The 14,655-nt window shown below is 26.3% G+C and overlaps 1 protein-coding gene across 1 annotated transcript; it reads left to right on the forward strand.

The window, feature by feature from the left end:
• The first annotated feature begins 3,842 nt into the window (after positions 1 to 3,842).
• Positions 3,843 to 11,618, forward strand: LOC122499806 (histone H4 transcription factor-like). Its single transcript, XM_043608326.1, has 8 exons — positions 3,843 to 3,948; positions 4,246 to 4,374; positions 4,616 to 4,744; positions 5,335 to 5,668; positions 9,425 to 9,740; positions 10,934 to 11,224; positions 11,301 to 11,357; positions 11,434 to 11,618. The coding sequence occupies exons 3-6, from the start codon at positions 4,637 to 4,639 to the stop codon at positions 11,190 to 11,192; spliced, it is 1,017 nt and encodes a 338-aa protein (XP_043464261.1). The 5' UTR covers positions 3,843 to 3,948; positions 4,246 to 4,374; positions 4,616 to 4,636; the 3' UTR covers positions 11,193 to 11,224; positions 11,301 to 11,357; positions 11,434 to 11,618.
• The last annotated feature ends 3,037 nt before the right edge of the window (positions 11,619 to 14,655 follow it).

Below are 14,655 nucleotides of genomic sequence, written 5' to 3' on the forward strand. Positions count from 1 at the left end.
TTTCGCACTTGGGATATTGTTGGTTCTAGTTTTCGATATAATCGCAATTTAGTCATTTTGGAGCAAAATCTTTATTTTTTAAAAATTTTTTATTATATATCTGCATGTTTTAAAAAGTCGAATCATGCGGTTTTTATTAATTTATCGATAATTTAACTGTTTGATTTCATTGGTTCTTTAGAAAAATGAAAAGGGCCCATTTTGTCGGTCATTTGCAAAAGTAATCCGTATTTTAAAAATGGTGGTGTCGAAAAATTTAAAACCTCTTAATTTTTCATCTTTAGGGTGTCCTGCACTGTAAACAATTCTTATCTGAATAACTTCTTACAAGAACCAGAGATATTTATGTTAGAGTCTTTTTTTTCGTAATTGTCGAAATGAAAATTTGGATATTGCGTCAATTTTTTTTATAATAGAGACGGTCAAAAAATTTTAAATAAGTTTAATATCTATTCTTTTTCTTCAAATGACAGAATAAAATTGTATTCAATCGTTAATCTTGTAAAAAAATGGTTTTTTAATAGAAAAACTGTCCTTTTTAGAAAAGGGCTCATATTGTCGGTTTTTCGTATTTTCGAAATTAAGGGAAGGGGGTGGTTCTAAAAATTTAAAACCTGTTGGTTTTTTATCTTCAAGGTGCCCTGAACTGGAAACAATTCTCATCTGAATAACTTCCAAGAAGAATCTTTAATTACGTTTTTCTCGAAATGAGGTTTTTGCAGTTCTAAACTTTAAAATTCCGTAACTCAGCGAATTTTCAACCAAAAAATTTTGCCAGGAATACGCCCATATAGATAACTCCAATAGTGCCAAAATGGGCCCTTTTCATGTGGACGTCCACAAATAATGATATTTCATTTTTAGATGATCATGATGCGTTTTTTTTTTTATTTTTATTTTATTGTTTAAATTTAAAAAAAAATTTTTTAATTTTAATTATTTAATTTATAATCATTTTATTTCATTAAATATTGTATTTTTTTGTGAAAATGTTATCCTAGAAATAGAAAAAAATAATATTTTTATTCAAATATTATAATGAATAATAATTTAATTTCATTAAATATTGTATTTTCTTTGGGAAAATGTTTTCCTATAAATAGTAAGATATTAACATTTTTATTGAAATATAATGACCAGAGAACGTTTTTAAATAGATTGATCTAGAAAAGTCAAAATTTAAATAATCCTACCCCTCAAAGAAAAAAAAATGTTTTCAAGAAAAAAATGGAGCATCGAGGGAAATTGAAAATTATTATTGTAGATAACAAACATTTTTAATTTTAACGATATCTATTATTGCTGTACATAAATTTATAAGTATATATAAATTATAATAAAGAAAAAATTAAATGAAAACGAGAGAAACTTTGATTGCTAATTGGAGAAAATTGTGATATAAATAACTTGTGTGTCTATACTAACCGGGAAAACTGGGAAATATAGCCGTGAATTTAATTTGACCGGGAATAAGCCAGAAATTTTATTATTATTATTATTTTTTTTTTTTAATCCAAACCGGAAACGTTTTAACCAAATTAAAAAAAGTTTTACTATTTTAATTTGTTTAGAAAAAATCGCTTTTTATTTGAATTTTTATAGATTACTGTTCTCTTAATTTCAAATATAGTATGTAAGTAAATTGAAAAAAAAATTATCAAATTAATAGAAATTTTCTGAAATTTAAATGAAAATAAATAAATTTGATAAAGAATATTATTAAAATCTTTTTAACAAATAGAATTTTCAAAGTATTTTAATTTAGTAATTGATAAATAATTGAAATTTATAGAGTCACATTCGAATGTATTCATGTTTCTTAGTGCGAAGATTATAATAATTTCAACTTTTATTAGTGCATTTAAAAAAAGATACCTATACTCTTAAAATTTGTTAATAAAATTGGATGTTCGCAAAGTTTTTTTGAAAATTCTGAAAAATGAAATTTTTTAATTCTATAATTTCAGGATAATTGAATTTTTATAAACAAATAATTAAAAAATGTTTAAATAATTGAAATTTTTTTACATTCTTTTAAAAATAATCAAATTCTTTCAATAAAATTCTTTGAAAATAATCAAGGTAAAGAAGTCAACGTAATTATAATTTTGTTCTTAAAAATTTCTTCGCAATATATTCAAATTATATATTTTCATTTTAAATAGTAAAACTCATTGGAGAATTTCAATTATTTTCAATACAATTTTAATCGAATTCTTTGAAAAATGTAATTATTCTTTCAAATTTTATTAAAATTGGTTGAAAAAATTCAATTATTTATAAAAACTGTAAAAAGAGTCTTCTCAAGAATTCATTTATTTTCATAAAATATAAAATTTTTTAGATTTACTAAATTCTTAAAATCTATGCGACTGATCAACAATTTGAACAACAATTCGAAGAAAAACAAGAAGATTACATTGGATATTTATTTATTTATTTATTTATAAATTAATAAATTTATATGTAATATACAATTTTTAATATTAAAAATAACAAATCAACCGGCTACAAATATATTTGAATTGAATTAAATAAATATTGAAATTAATTTTTTTTATCTAGATTACATTGGATGTTTATTTATTTATTTATAAATTAACAAATTTATATGTTATATACAATTTTTAATATTAAAAATAACAAATCAACCGGCTACAAATATATTTGAATTGAATTAAATAAATATTGAAATTAATTTTTTTTATCTTCTTTTCGAAAATATCCGACAGTAATCTGAAAAAGAAGAAAATATCTTTATATAATAAAAAATTATATTTATTAAAAAAGAATTAATTAAAATAAAATAATTTTTAAACTAACAGTTTTTGATTTTTTCGATTCATCTGTCGACTTTATTTTTTTCATGTCAATTTTAATTTTTTTGACTTCATGGATTTTTTCACTATCTATTTTGTGAATTTTTCTTTTCTTTGAAGGTGGTGGTCCTTGAAGAATATTGAAATTCATTGAAGATTGTTGTGAGTTTTTGACTTCATGGATTTTTTCACTATCTATTTTGTGAATTTTTCTTTTCTTTGAAGGTGGTGGTCCTTGAAGAATATTGAAATTCATTGAAGATTGTTGTGAGCACTGTTTAATTTTTAAATCCGTTTTAAAATCCGTTTGAGTCGCTTTGTCCGCCAACGGAGGGAACTTTAATAAATACTTAATATTTGCACTAAGTAATTGTTTCTCCATTTGTTTAACTTTTTTTTTATATTCTATGTCTTTTAATTCCATTTTTTTTTCATAGGAATTTGCCAATAAAATTAACTCTTTATGAAAATGCTCCTGTCTCTCTTTGGCCACAGAAACAGGAATTGTTTCCTCAGTTATTTCATTAAGTTGTTCGACACAACTCTGCTGCAATTCTCCTGCTGGAAACAAATCACTTTGAAAAGGTGCCACATTTTGTAAATCTTCATTTTCCATATCGATGATTGATTTTTGAAAAATTGATTTTGTCAGCATGTCATACTCCTTTTCCTTCCTTGCATTCATTCTTTGCCTTTTGTTTAATTTCTTTGTCATCTACATAATAAAAAAAGAAAAAACAATTTAACAATGACATAAAATTTACAAGCAACAATTTAATACTAATCTATGAAATGTCGATTCCAAGAAGGCAATACATTTGTTACACAATAAACATAAAGAATTTATACATACCTTTTCAATAAAGAGCAAAACAAAAGAGAAAAGAAAGAGATTAATTGTACGTGGTTGTTTGTAAAATAATTTTCACTGAATGAAAGATTAGAACATTTTGGCGCTTTTTTGAGTTGCGCAAGCGTAGTTATAAAAAATGTCAGCGGCCATTAAGATTACTACAATGTAAAGGACAAACTCGGTCGGTAATGAAGAACCTATTACATTCAAAAATATTGTTGTCGTTTGTGGTTTTGTGCCAGCAAATTATTATTCACGTTGAAATTGAATTTAATGGTAATTAAACTTGGTTTATATATAAACAATCAAGTAAAACTTAGTCCACAAAATACAAAATTTTACGATTTAAATTTTTCATTTTTTGTATTCACTTAAAGAGAGTAATAAAATTATATTATAACCTCAAAAAAATTATCAAAATTATTTTAACAACAAATAAAAAATTGAAGTAAAATTAAATGTTAGCAAACTATTGTATAATTTAATTACAAAATATTAAGAAAATATTTATATTGATTTGGAATTTTTTAACAAAAAATAATGATATTGAACATTTTATATTTCTTTTTTCAGCTTTGTGGAGTTATTATCAAAGATATATAGAAAACAATTATTTACCGGTTCGACATTTTAACATTCTCAATAATAAACTATTACATCGTTTTGAAAAAGGAATTAGAATTGGAATCAGTATAATAACAGGTAATAATTATTCTTTTTGTACAAACAATAAAAAAAAAAAACAAATCAAGCTTGTCACAAGTTAGGGAAAGTATAATTAGTTAGAGAATTTTATTAAAAGTATTTCCCTCCTTTTTTTTGCTGTTCTAACAATTCAATTTTTTCTAATAACAATAAATCTGTTGAGGTAACAAAAAAATTTGTAACCACAACAAATGAAATTTGTTAGTTCTATGTTAAAAATTCTTTTTTCTTTGTGTAGGTCGATTTAATTCTTACGTCCATGGAACTTCCGAAAAAACCTCGTTTACAGGATCAGTCCGCCAACAATTCTTATCATGAGAAGTTAAAAACAATTGGTCATGATTTCAAAGTGAAAAAGAAATTACCGGTAAATTTATTGTATTACTTTTATATATGAACAATTCCACGTGAAATTTCAGTGGATCTTTTAATTCGGTCAAATATATATATTTTTTCTTTTCTGTATTGAAAAAAAGAGATATGTATTTTTTTTTAAGACAAATTTTTGAGTTATGAATTTTCATAATTTTCGTTTTTAAATGTAAATCTATTTTTAATGTCAGTTAACTCAAAAAATATTGTTCCTTTTCATTTTTTGACAAGAATAAAAAAATTTTGTTTTTTTTCTCTACTTTTGAATAATAGTAACAAAAAAATTATTTTTCACTTTTTCATTAAAAAAATAAAATTTTTTTATAAACAAATTAAGTTTTTTTAACTTTGGGTATGTTAATTTTTTTTAAACATACTTGAAAATGATAAGAAAATTTTGCAAAAAATGGCAGAGTGGGCCTGACAAGTTTGATCAGTTTCAATAAATAATTAAGCTGACCGTGCAGGGTGCTTGCGCGCGGCACAGTGGAATTTTTTTTACAATTTACTGTTCAAAATACAAAAACTTTAATAATAAATATGGAAATTTTAATTTTTGTACCTAAATATTATTAACTATTTCAGCAATGCCGTCGTGAAGTCAACATAGAAAACATGACATTGCCAACCATGTTGAATTGTGAATGGGACAAGTGCTCCGAATTAATAAAAAATTATGAGAATTTTCTTCATCATGTGGGAATGCACCTTGAACAATATCCCCACATTAAAAATGTTGAAGGTGGCATAAAATGTAAGTGGTTGAATTGTGAAAAAAAATTTCAAAATATTTACAAATTGAAAGAACATTTAAGAAGCCACACTAAAGAGAAAACAGTTGCGTGTCCTGATTGTGGCTCAATGTTTTCCACTATGTCAAAATTTAAGGAACACTGCGAACGGCAAATTCCACCTGAAGGTAAGAAAAAAACTTATAATTTTAAGGGAGATTGGGGTATTGTGGTCCAAACTTTTTCTCAACTCAATATTTTACAAAAAAAATGTTCTGTTTAAATTTAAAAATTTGTTGTGCTAATAAGAGGTATAATGTAATATAGAAAATAGTTAGTTTTTCGAAAAACGTGTCCCACAATTACCAAAATGCTTCATTTAACAAACAGCTTTGTATTATTTATTCATTTAAGTTTGACACAAAATTTATTTTTAGAGTCAAATAACAATTGCCACACAATAATTAAAGGAAATGCATTTATCATTCGGTAATTAAATATTATAGGTGAAAGAAGTTATCAATTTTTCCGAATCAATCTCACAAATAAATCCCGTGAGCAAAAATAAATATAAAATATAAATAAATATAAAAAATAAATATAAAAAAATAAATATAAAATATAAATAAAGCACAAATAAATCTCTTAAATAATTAAGAGATTTATTTGTGAGATTGATTCGGAAAAATTGTTAACTTCTTTCACCTTTAATAATTAAAAAAATATTTTCCGTATGTAATTTTTTAAAATCCTTGTAAAAACGATAAAAATATGAACACCCAAAATTAATATTTAAATGTAATTTTTCAAGTGATTTTTGTTTACGACCTACAGGTAACTCTAAGGCATTGTAAAATCATGAAATACTTATGAAAAATTTACTTTGAACGAACAAAAGAAAATATTTAAAGAAAAATTGGATGATCAAACTTTTAAATATTATATTAAATAATAGAGGTGGCCCACAATTTCCCAATCTCCCCATGTATATGAAGTTATCCCCCCACTTTCAAAAAATTAACTTTTTTTAGAGTTCTGACTTCCTCCACAATATTTCTAGAGTTCCTGATAGTTTTTAGCAATAGTTCCGGTTATTAAATTAATAGTAAAAAACAGGTTTTTTCATAATGGGGGGCTAAGTTCACGCAGCTTCCCACTATTAAAAAAATGGAATAATAATTAAAAATCTGATTAGTTTAAAAAGAGTTCTAAAATTCTTTATAGTTTATTTAAATAGTTCTCATAATCCGAAATTAAAGACGATAATTTTTCGAAAATTTAATTATGTTACGTTATCAGAATTCTGATCAGATTTTTTTAACCGACCCCCCCATCAAGATAGATGAAAAACCGTAATAACACTTTTTTCCAAACACAAAAACTACTGAACCAAAGGACTTTGAAGTTTCAAAAAAATTGTTTTTTGATAAATTGAGAGTTCCATGAGTTCTGAACAGAGTTCTGTGAGCCCTTCATCGAGATTGCTAAATAAAGCCTAATAACAATTTCTTAAAAATCTATAAACTAGGTAATAAACTACAAAATCTTTGAAGTTTCAAAAAAAAATTTTTTTTTTATAATTAAAATTTTTTTTGGTTCTGACTAGAGTTCTGTGAGTCTTTCATCAAGTTCGATAAAAACCCCTAATAACAATTTTTTTTAATCATAAAAACTACCAAACCACAAGAGTTTGAAGTATCAAAAAAATTATTTTTTTATATATATTGATAATTCCATGAATTCAAACGAGAGTTCTGTAATCCCCAATTGCCCCCCAATTAGAGTTCTTTTAAAAGTGTTAACAAATTATTTTTCTAAATTTACGAGCTAATGAACTTCAAGCCTTCGAATTTTTTAAAAAAGATTAAATGAATATAATTGAAAGAATTTGGTTCTATTATGTTTTATCAGTTTCTTATTTACAACTGTATACTTCTTATATAAAATTTTTTTACTACTTTTTCAAAAAATTCAAAAAAAAAAAAATTCAACACTGGGTTACCCAGGCTGGGCGTTCAAGGCTCAATAAATCTTCAATCCATCGTCAGCATTGGTCTTTCGCGCCTGGGAGTTCTAATCCAATATTCTGAAAGAGAATAAAGATAATAAATAAATAAAGATAATAAATAAGATAATAAAGATAATAATAAGATAATAAGAATAAGATAATAATAATAATAATAATAATAATAATAATAATAATAATAATAATAATAATAATAATAATAATAATAATAATAAGAATAAGATAATAATAAGATAATAAATTCTAAAATTTTCTACCAATAAAAACAAGATGCCAGGGCTCTAATCAGAACTCTTAGAACTGAATTTTTAAATTTTCCCATTTTTTGCACTCTCTAAATCTGAATTAATAGTTTTCTACTAATGAAACAGTGCGGATTCGTTTACGAATTGAATTATTAACTGTTTTTACTAATTTTTAGAAAATTTACTAATTTGAAATAGTAAAAAATACGTTCTACTAATTGAATTAGTAATTTTCTACTAGCAATTAGTAAAAAACTACTAAAAATTAGTAAAAAATGTTACTAATTCAAATTGGTAAACGAATCCGCACTAATTCAGATTTAGAGAGCATATTTCAAAATTCTGTAACTTTTGTGGTTTTACGTTTAGAACAAAATGCGATTTGAATTACTTCTAGAACTCTTTGCAACGGTGCAAGAACTCTAATCAGATCTTCCAGAACTCTTCATTATTAATGATTGATAATTTAAAAAATTTCGAAGGTCTGTAAGTTTTTGGATTTAGATTTAAGAGCAAGATATCATTTGAACTACTTGTAGAACTGATAGCAACGATACAAGAAATCCATTCTGAATTCACAGAATTCCGATTATGACTCCTAAAACTCTTAATATAACAATAGAATTTTTTTTTTGAAATTTCAAAGTGTTATACTTTAGTTGCTTTCAGGTTTAGAAAAAATTGTTATTAGAGTTTTTTTTATCAATCTCGATGGGGGGCTCACAGAACTCTGTTCAGAATTTTGGTAATTTTAATTTTCGAAAAATTATCGTGTTTAAAATTTTTATTTTAAATTATCAGAACTTTAAATAAACTATAAGGAAACTCTAGAACCCTCTTTAAACTGCTCAGAACTCTAATTATTAATTCATTTTTTAAATAGTGGGAGGCTGCGTGAGGTTAATCCTCCATTATAAAAAACTGTTTTTACCGCATTTATAATCGCCGGAACTATTTCTAAGAACTCTATAGAAATATTGCGAAGGAAGTCAGAACTCTAAAAAAAAGTTATTTTTATTAAAGTGGGGGGCTAGCTTCACATACAAAATCTCCCCTAATAAAATAAAATATTGTTTCATTCTACAATTTTTAGGGTTCCGTACCCGGTAGTAACCCTATTAAAATGGTTACGGAAAATGACCATGTACCCCCCCTAGCGCTCACAGTTTTTCATCTAGAGAGCTAAAATTGGTACACGTATGTATTTTCACGCGTAGATTACACGAAAAATATCTTCATAGAGTTTTCCGCGAAAAACATCAAATTTTGGCCGATTTTCGCAAAATATAGGCATGTAACCCCCCCCCCCCTAGCGCTCAAAATTGGTACACTTTTGTATTCTCAAGTATAGATTTCAGGAAAAATACACCGAACATGATTGGATTTTATCTTCAAATTTTTTTCAGCGAAAAACTCAAAGTTTTTAATAATTTCGTCAAAAAAGCGTGTTTTTTACCCAAGCGCCCGCAGTTTTTTATCTGAAGAGATGAAAATTGGTTAATTATTTATTTTCACCTGTATATTACAGAAAAAATACAGCGAAAAATATTGGAGTTGATCTTTATATTTTTTTAGCAAAAAAGTAGAAGTTTTAAACGAGGGTACGGAACCCTTCTACTCGCACTTGTCCGGTTTTTAACATTATTTGTATTTATTTATTTATTTTGTTTTAGAGCTTACATTTCTGTGTTCAATGTGTAATAAATATTATGCGACAGAAACTATATTGAAGGATCATATGAAAAATCATATACATTCAATTAAATGTAATTTTTGCGAAATATCATGTACATCGTCATCAACATTGGCAACTCACATAAGATATAGACATTTAAATGAAAAACCTTTTAGATGCCAATCATGTGATTATAGTTGCAAAACAAAGCAGGACCTAAAGAGTCACATGTCGACTCACAGTAATGAATTAATGTTTCGTTGTAAAATTGAAGAATGTGATTTCGAATGTAAAAGTGATAACGTTTTAAATAGGTAAGATGAATAATATTTTAAAAATTTAAATCATATTAAGGGCATTCAGAAAAAATTCCCTCCAAATTAATTAAACTTGACTTAATTGAATCAGTCAAAAAAAGAAATTTTCATAACGCAATCATAAAAATGGCGTTATTTGTCCCTACGTAGGTGAACGTAAAGTGAGTGTTTTTAGTACGTAGTTACGAAAATACTGCGAATGACAGTTCAGTTCAAAAAAGAGCTTTGTTTGTGCTTGTTCGAGTATTTTTGTAACGCTCGAGTAGTTGCAATTCCGTCCAGAAGAGGCGTGATTATGTTTTCGTTCAGTTAACTACATTTACCGTGTCTTACAGCAGCAACACAGTATCTGTCAAATACTGAGAGTTTCTAACCTCCTTTTCGCGATCACTCGTGTGAAAAATTCTGTTTTTATTCTTTAATGAAATTATTTTTATTAATACGTCGAATTACACGACTAGGTTTCGGGGGGCTTCGCCCCCCGACGCGTCCGGTGGCTTGAGGTATTATAAAATGCGATTCTTTGAAATGTCAAAAATTCTTATTATTATTCTTTTAAGTTGGTATTTTTGTGGTCGGGGGGCTTCGCCCCCCGAACCCCCCCGCGCGACAAAACGTTTCAGTACGTTTGAATGTATATCGGTACACTAGTAGTATGTCACATATTATCTCGTTTTTGTCTTCAGGTGTTTGTAAATAAAAAAGTTCTGTGTTCCGAATCTTATGTATGCGTTTCTCAACATTCTTTTCAGTTATATATGTTTTTCAGTGTCAACGCCTTTTTATGATTTTGTTATGAAAAGTATCGTGCGCAACACGTGTGGCGGCATTTTGGAACTCGCGCTTCTTTTTCGTAACTCGTCTCCGGTGAGGGCGCCTTCGGCGCCCTCAACTACGACTCGTTACGAAAACTTAGCGCTCGTTCCAAAAAGGCCGCTAGTTCACACTTGTTACGCAATGTACTATTACTGAAACATCAGTTATTTTTAACTATTAATTGTCAGTAGAAATATTACTATTTGAAGTAGTGACTGACTTTATGCTTCTAAATCAGTTATTTTTAAATTATTCAAAATAATTTATCCTTTAAAGATGAAAAGAAATTTGCGAACCGACTATTTTCTCCCGAATGACCTTAAAAGTAATGTAATTAATTTTTTGTTTAACTACAATTTTTTTTTCTTTCACAGACATGTTGCAGAAGTACACAAAAACGAAAAAAAATGGTATTCTTGTCATGAATGTGAAGCAAAATTTTTAAATAAAAGTAAGCTTCTATCTCAGCATTTAATACAAGAACATAAAATTTCTATGAAAATTGGACACAAACGTTTCCAATTTAAAAAAGATGAGGATGGCTGCTATCGCCTTAATAATGATAAAGAAGTAGCGTCAACTTCTGATGAAGTTATTCATTTAAATAATACTTCAAAAAAAAATACACTTTAAAAGTTGGAGGAAATTCTAAAACTTCTTTTGAGGTAAAATAAATTATTTTTTAAATTAATTAAAGATATTAATTTACATTTTTTAATTTATTGTTTAAACATTGTTTAGATCCAGGAAGAGGAAGAGGATCAACAATTTGGAGGAAATTCTAAAGCTTCTTTTGAGGTAAAATAAATTATTTTTTAAATTAATTAAAGGTATTAATTTACATTTTTTAATTTATTGTTTAAACATTGTTTAGATCCAGGAAGAGGAAGAGGATCAACAATTTGGAGAAAATTCCAATCAAGTATTAAAATCAATGCCACTCATTTGAATATTAAAATATTCAAAAATCTTAATTTTTAATATTGTTAATTACCAATTCTGTAGAATTAATTTTTTCGAAAAAAATTAATTAATACTGAAATAATAAATCAATTAATTTAATAATTAATAAGAAAGTTTTTTGAGAATTTACCTACTTATATAAAGAAAAAAAATGATAGTATACATCTAAAATAGTTCTAAAATCTATTTCTGTATAATTCAATGTTACGAAATTTCAATAATTCACAAATTTTTCTATTTAAAATATATTAAAAAATACAACTAATTTCTAAAACTATTAAATTTAATTAATTTAAAGCAGGGCCTTGTAGACTGAATAAATAAATATAGGGTGAGCAGATTAAAAGTAAGTTAAGAAGTTAAAAACTTGCAATTTTTTTCTAATTTTACAACTAACTAAAGTGCACTTACCCTATGCCTGAAATTGTAATAAAATAATAAATCCGTATTTAATATAAAGAAGATTGAAAATGTTGATATTTGAAAAATTTATGTTTTTGAAAAAAAGTCATTAGGTAAAGAAAACTTCTTTAATGAGAAATTAAGGGTGAGGACTGATTATAATTTTCAAATTTTTTCAGAATTTAACTGTAGTAAAAAGTAGATTATACAGCCAGAGAAAATATATATTTGCTTGAAAGTCAAATGTGACGCGATCTGAAGAAAGGGACCTTAGAAGCAAGTCATTTTAAGGTTGGGTTAGAGTTACTTTTTTCTTATTTGAAAGTTTCTTTTTACTTATTTCGAATTAAAATCAGTGTTTATTAAATATTTTAGTTTTAATGAAGACTTAAACATCAATGATTTATATTGACAGTTGATCCTTTTTCTGTATTTTGATTTAAAAAATTGCAAACATAACCTATAATTTTTTGCTTCTAAGGTCCCTTTCTTCAGATCGCGTCACAAATTTACTATGAATTTATTTGAGTGTCAGTTCATAATAAATTAAAAATTTTTTAAATATTAACATTTTTAAGGCAAACAACATATGTATGGATTCGTAATAAAATAAGGAATCTGAATTCAATAAAAAAAACTGAAAAATGTTTATATTTGAGAAATTTATATTTTTTAATGAATGTCATTAAGGAAGGATGACTTAATAAGGGATTAAGGGACCGGGCGCCCCGCTGTGCTACGTTCGCTCCGAACTCCGAACTCAGGCCCCTGGCCGCATGGTGGGGGAATGCCACTTCCCCTCACGGGAGCGAATCGATGACTGCCCCTGCGATCACGTTCTCGTATGCTTAGAAGAGGATGAATTCCTCCTTGCTCTGAGTGGGTGACTCCCATAAGTCCTGTACAGCCACCCTCCGGGGACTACTTTATATCTTTCTGCATCAACGACTACCAACGGGGAGAAAGGAGCCAGTGACGCAGACACTTCCTTTACGCTCTGCTTGCTTCAAAACCTCCTCGACGACATTGTCGACTTCGTTGCCGCAGCATCATGTATCCTTTAAGTGCAACCTAAAACTAGCTTTTGTAGATTATTTACGACAAAAAAAAAAGAAGAAGTCGAGAATATATTTGAAATATTTAAATATCTCATTTAACCAACACGTTGCGATGAATCAGTTGTAAATTCTATATTCAGAATTCAGTTCTGTATTCACTATTCAGTTTTTAGTTCTTTAAGTATTTTCAGCTCTACTTTCAGGATTGTACATATTCAGGATTCGTTTCTGAAATGAGGGAGGAAAAAATTTCTGCAAAGCATCAAGAAAATTATAAATCGATACGAAAATAGAGAAGAGGAAATGAAACTAGTAGTAGGCGATGAGTCAGGCTGAAGTTTCATGGTTAGAACGATCAAAGTAGTCGACTCGGTTCGATTGTCATGCAAACGTGATGGAAAAAGTAAGATATAGAAAGAATATTTCTCTGACCTGTCCATCGTTTCTTTTGAAAATCGGGAGGGATACTTTTTGATTCGAAATCACTGCATATATATATATATATACGTATATATAACCGTATCCTTTTGCCCCTTTGTTCTCCCGTTCTATTTTCTGAATGGAAATCGTTGCACGGTCGTTGAAAGTCTATTGAAATCTGATTCGAGTCAACTGGGGTGGAGATTTTGAGAAATTTCAATTTCGACTACACTTTATGAGATTCTCATATTATTCCTTATTAGGGTCATCAAAATAGTACTTATATTTGATATTAAAATGTCTACTGATTTTTCTGTACTTAAATCAGAACTTTACTTTATCTTAGACGGACTGATAAAATCATTATTTTATATTATAACAATATTGTTACTGTAACTTATTCAAAATTAATATCATCATTTTAATTCAATTATTGTTTTTCAAAATTTTAAACTAAAATTCTTCTTTATAAAGTGTAAATTAATTATTATTAATTATTATTAATAATTTTTAAAACATTTCTTTCAACATTTTCAAATCCTTTTCTTTACAATTCAATTTTACGAAATTTCATCGATTATTCGGAAATTCTTCAATCAAATATTAGAAAATAAAAACTTCAAATAACTTCAAAAAAATTCAATTGACCTTTTTCAAAAAAATTAAATCTACACAACTTTCAATTAAAAGTATGAAAAATTCAAACATTCAAAGATCAAAATTCAATTATCTACAATTTTAACTGAAATTCATATTTGAATCAATTATAATTAGAAAATTCTACGACAATTTTATTATTTAAATACAAAAATAAGTAATTTATTGAATAATTGAATATTTCTAAAAATTCAATTCCCATAAAGAATCGTTATCAACAAATTTTCAAATAATTCAATTCTATCAACGAATTTTAATAAAATTTTTAAGAATAATTACATTTTTCGAGAAATTCGATTAAAAATTTAAAATTGAATTAAAAATAATTTAATTCTTACGAAGAATGTTATTATTTGTGAAAATAGTTGAATTCCTATAAGAAGAATTTTATTACTTTTGAACAATATTTAATTTTTACGAAGAATATTTAAGGACAATTGAAACTTTGACAAGAATTTAAAAAATTTTTGGAACATGTAATTAAATTTCTGCAAATATTTGTAACTTCTCACAAATTCAATTTTTTTGGGGGTTTTAAAATAAAATTTAAATTTGAATTATTAAAATTTTTCAAAAATCTAAGTTATCTTTAAAAT

Source organism: Leptopilina heterotoma, unplaced genomic scaffold, assembly GCF_015476425.1.
Source record: "Leptopilina heterotoma isolate Lh14 unplaced genomic scaffold, ASM1547642v1 Lhet_177, whole genome shotgun sequence".
NCBI lineage: Eukaryota > Metazoa > Arthropoda > Insecta > Hymenoptera > Figitidae > Leptopilina > Leptopilina heterotoma.